Source organism: Sprattus sprattus (assembly GCF_963457725.1).
Source record: "Sprattus sprattus genome assembly, chromosome: 3".
Lineage (NCBI taxonomy): Eukaryota > Metazoa > Chordata > Actinopteri > Clupeiformes > Clupeidae > Sprattus > Sprattus sprattus.
Window position 1 is genome coordinate 59,097,625 of NC_137922.1, and position 5,199 is coordinate 59,102,823.

At 48.5% G+C, this 5,199-nt stretch overlaps 1 protein-coding gene across 1 annotated transcript in view; it reads right to left on the bottom strand.

Moving 5' to 3' along the window:
- exoc6 (exocyst complex component 6) overlaps nt 1-5,199 on the bottom strand; it is an 81,119-nt gene that overhangs the window by 42,825 nt on the left and 33,095 nt on the right. Inside the window, exons 8-9 of the mRNA XM_080835651.1 lie at nt 924-1,007; nt 362-408 (exon numbers count right to left, since the gene is read on the bottom strand). Coding sequence (XP_080691777.1) covers nt 362-408; nt 924-1,007 — 131 coding nt within the window. The remainder of the gene's footprint in view (nt 1-361; nt 409-923; nt 1,008-5,199) is intronic.

The window sequence follows — 5,199 nt, forward strand, 5'->3', positions numbered from 1 at the left end:
ATTTGGTTTTTTTTCTCGGTACACTTTTCGGTACACTTTTTGGTACTAGTTTAGCCTTTTTAGTTTACTGTTTTCAAAGTTGATTTATTTATACTACTCGTTTATGTTCACCTTTTTTTGAAGCCAAAATAAATGGACTATTCTTTTAAACTTGAACTACCGAGAGTGCGTAATCCACTACCTGCTGACGACCCACGGCCTTGACTGGATATTGGAAAATGGAAAATTAGAAACCATAGAAAGGAAGTTGGAAGTTGTACTGTTTATGTAATAAAGTCCTAAATGTCTTACAGAATAAAAATAAGAACTTGGTGGAAATGAAAATGAAGCCCCGCCCACCTCTGGGCTCAACCAATCTTACCCGACTATCTGGTTGAAGTACTTCCTGTAGCCCTCCACGGTTTCGTGCTGCAAAAACAAAGACACACAAAATTCACGTTGGGGACGGCAATGCATTATTTAATACATTGAACACATTTTAGTTTAATAAATTGAACACATTTTAGTTTAATAAATTGAACACATTTTAGTTTAATAAATTGAACACATTTTAGTTTAATAAATTGAACACATTTAAGTTAAGTTAAATTGAACACATTTTAGGTAATGTAAATATGCATCACTTGCCTCACATGAGCAGTTATAGATGTTATAAAGTTATCCATCCATACACACACACACACACACTCACACACACACACACACTCACACACATACACACACTCAACATGTTGGACTGGGGAATACCCTTTTATCACATTTACAGCTATAGATGTATTACCAGTCCATGTTTTTCACACACGCACTCAACATGTTGGACTGGGGCTGCAGGACAACATGAACACGACCACTCTCACACACACACACAATCACACACACACACACACACACACACACACACACACACACACACACACACTCACCATGTTCGACTGGGGCTGCAGGACGAGTCTGGCTTGTTTCTTCCGCTGTTTCCGATAATAATTCTCAAAGGTCTCCCTATCACCCTGTGGTAAAACACCATGACACATCGGTCAATTCCCTTCAATCAATGTCATATCAATATCATATAAAGTAAATATTCTATATCATTTACATATCGACACACCCATGAAAATGCACATCGGCCCTATACTGTGGGTGGTTGTTTGTGTAAGTGTCTGGTAAATTAATGTTAAGAAGTAAATAACACATTTAAAAATAACAAAATAACTAGTCAAGTTAACCCTGCCTCTACCTAATTCAGTTCTAGCTCTAAACCCGTTGTCAGAATCAGCATCGGGTGTATAATAAGAGTATCTGCATGTGTGTGTGTGTGTGTGTGTGTGTGTGTGTGTGTGTGTGTCTGGTGTATAATAAGAGTATTTAGTTTTATTCGGTCACCTTACACACCCTCACACGCGCACAGATAGTGGAGAAAATGGTCATCCCCATCAATGAACACCATGCCGGTGAACTTTGACCTTTATGCCCTCTGTGCTTGGCTTGACAGCTTCACAATGGTAATACACATGCCATGCATATCTGCATGTGTGTGTGTGTGTGTGTGTGTGTGTACCGAGATGAGATGATAACGAATAATGGCAGTCCTATCCTTTTTCTATTTCATATGCATACATCAGCACTTTAGTTAGAACGCCCCCCCCCCCCCCCCAGTTCGATTTTGATTTGATTTGTAAACCTCTCTGTTTTATCAGGTTTGATTAGTAGACCTGCTTGTAGACTTGTCTGTTTTATCAGGTTTGATTAGTAGACCTGTTTGTAGACTTGTCTGCTTTATCAGGTTTGATTAGTAGACCTGTTTGTAGACTTGTCTGTTTTATCAGGTTTGATTAGTAGACCCTGTTTGTAGACTTGTCTGCTTTATCAGGTTTGATTAGTAGACCTGTTTGTAGACTTGACTGCTTTATCAGGTTTGATTAGTAGACCTGTTTGTAGACTTGTCTGCTTTATCAGGTTTGATTAGTAGACCTGTTTGTAGACTTGTCTGCTTTATCAGGTTGATTAGTAGACCTGTTTGTAGACTTGACTGCTTTATCAGGTTTGATTAGTAGACCTGTTTGTAGACTTGTCTGCTTTATCAGGTTTGATTAGTAGACCTGTTTGTAGACTTGTCTGCTTTATCAGGTTTGATTAGTAGACTGTTTGTAGACTTGTCTGTTTTATCAGGTTTGATTAGACTTGTCTGCTTTATCAGGTTTGATTAGTAGACCTGTTTGTAGACTTGTCTGCTTTATCAGGTTTGATTAGTAGACCTGTTTGTAGACTTGTCTGCTTCATCAGGTTTGATTAGTAGACCTGTTTGTAGACTTGTCTGCTTTATCAGGTTTGATTAGTAGACCTGTTTGTAGACTTGTCTGCTTTATCAGGTTTGATTAGTAGACCTGTTTGTAGACTTGTCTGCTTTATCAGGTTTGATTAGTAGGCCTGTTTGTAGACTTGTCTGCTTTATCAGGTTTGATAAGTACACCTGTTTGTAGACTTTATCAAAGCCTGTTGGTCCTTTCACAGCACTCATAAGTAGCTAGAACAATGTTTGTTTTGTGTGTATATATACGGTATATGTCTACATATTGTCTATATGTGGTGTGCAGCCTTCTGTGAACAGTAAACAATAAATAAACATGTTTGTTTACGTGTGAATGTATACATGGGATCGTATAGACTGAGAACTGTGCATTAGCCTTTTTATGTTTTGTGCATACACCATGTTTCACAGTGCATTTCGTGTGTGTGTGTGTGTGTGTGTGTGTGTGTATGTGTGTGAGAGTGCGTGTGTGTGTGCGTGCATGCATGCATGTGTGTATATGTGTGTGGACATGTGTATGGTCATGTGTGTGCATTTTAATGTGTTTGTGTGTGTGCATGCATGTGTGTATATGTGTGTGGTCATGTGTGTGTGTGTGTGTGTGTGTGTGTGTGTGTGTGTGTGTGTGTGTGTGTGTGCGTGCATGAGTAAGTGACTGCATATGTATGGTGCACAGGGAGGTCCTCAGCGTTCTCATTAGCCGAGCCATTCAGGGGAAACTGCGAGCCACCCGCTCCTCCCATCCCTCCATCCCTCCCTCCCTCCATCCATCCCTCCCTCCCTCCCTCCCTCCATCCATCCCTCCCTCCCTCCCTCCATCCCTCCACCCATCCCTCCATCCCTCCCTCCATCCATCCCTCCCTCCCTCCATCCATCCCTCCATCCCTCCCTCCATCCATCCCTCCATCCATCCCTCCCTCCATCCATCCCTCCCTCCCTCCATCAATCCCTCTCTCCCTCCCTCCATCACTCCCTCTCTCCGACTGATCAGCGGGGTCTTGTCAAAGCACTGCAGTTCGTGCGCAGCACGGCCCTCTCTCTCCCCTCTCCCCGTGCCCCCCCCCCCCCCCCCCGCACCTCCCTAGCCAGGTTTTGTTTCCCGAGGACCAGTGCCGAGGTCACGGGCCGGTCAACCCCATTAGGGACCGGAGGCCTTTTTCAACCCAGCCTCCTCAACAGCCCCCCCCCCCCACACCAACCCAGCCCCCTCCCCAGCCCCCCACCACCCCCACAACCACCCCTACACCAGCCCCCCACCACCCCCACAACCCAGCCTCCTCCCCAGCCCCCCACCACCCCCACAACCACCCCTACACCAGCCCCCCACCACCCCCACAACCACCCCTACACCAGCCCCCCACCACCCCCACAACCACCCCTACACCAGCCCCCCACCACCCCCACAACCACCCCTACACCAGCCCCCCACCACCCCCACAACCACCCCTACACCAGCCCCCCACCACCCCCACAACCACCCCTACACCAGTCACTCCCCAGCCCCCCACCACCCCCACAACCACCCCTACACCAGCCCCCCACCACCCCCACAACCACCCCTACACCAGCCCCCCACCACCCCCACAACCACCCCTACACCAGTCACTCCCCAGCCCCCCACCACCCCCACAACCACCCCTACACCAGTCACTCTCCCCCCCACCCCTACACCAGTCACTCCCCCCCCCCACCCCCACAACCACCCCTACACCAGTCACTCTCCCCCCCACCCCTACACCAGTCACTCCCCCCCCCCACCCCCACAACCACCCCTACACCAGTCACTCCCCCCCCCTCTGCAACCCCTCTCTGTCCCATGGAGTGTAAGGACACAGGCTTCGTTCTCACCATATGACAGAAGTTAGCGCTTAGGGGAGAGAGAGAGAGATAGAGAGAGAGAGAGGGAGAGAGAGAGAGAGAGAGAGAGAGGGAGAGGGAAAGAGAGAGAGAGATAGGGAAAGAGAGAGGGAGAGGGAAAGTGAGAGAGGGAGTAAAATGCTGCCGCTCCCACCCTTGCTTTGGTATGGATGGACGGTGGGGGGGGTACGGAGGGCTGTGGGGGGGTATGGAGGGCTGTGGGGGGGGGGGGGGGTTGTTCGACGGGTGCTGTTGCCCGTTTGACATAGCGGAGATAATAACCATGGCATGCCAGTGCAAACGGTGCAAATCCCTCAGGCTTTGATAAACCAATGGGATGGGTGGATGGGGGGGGGGGGGGGGTAGATGGGTGGGTGGATGGGGGTAGATTGGGGGGGGGGGGGGATGTTGTTGATGGCCAGAGGGGTAGTGGAGGTCAGGGGGGAGCAGAATGATCTTATGGAGGCGGTGGCCTTTCAGACACGGAGGAGCATCCGTGAGCAAAGGCCTCACACCCTACCACACACACCCTACCACACACACCCTACCACACACACCCAACCACACGCACCCAACCACACGCACCCTACCACACACACCATACCACACGCACCCAACCACACACCCTCGCTATGTATGTAGTTGTGATTTATGTGTGTGTGTGTGTCAGTGAAGTGTATAAGTGTATATGTGTATAAGATAGTGGATGACCGAAAATTCCCTCGGGATTAATAAAGTATCTATCTATCTATCTATCTAGCACACACCCTACCACACAGAGCCCTCTACCAGCACACACCCTACCACACACCCTACCACACACCCTACCACACAGAGCCCTCTACCAGCAAACACAGCCTACACAGAGAAACCCTCTCTGGCCACCAGCTAACGGGAACAAACTCTGCGGCACGAGCAGAGACCGTTTCATAAGGGCTCATCCAGCCAAAGACTTTCCCACGTTGCCGGAAACAGCGCTAGCAGTGTTTGTTATGCTCCTTGCTTGTGTGTGTGGGTGTGTGTGTGTGTGTGTG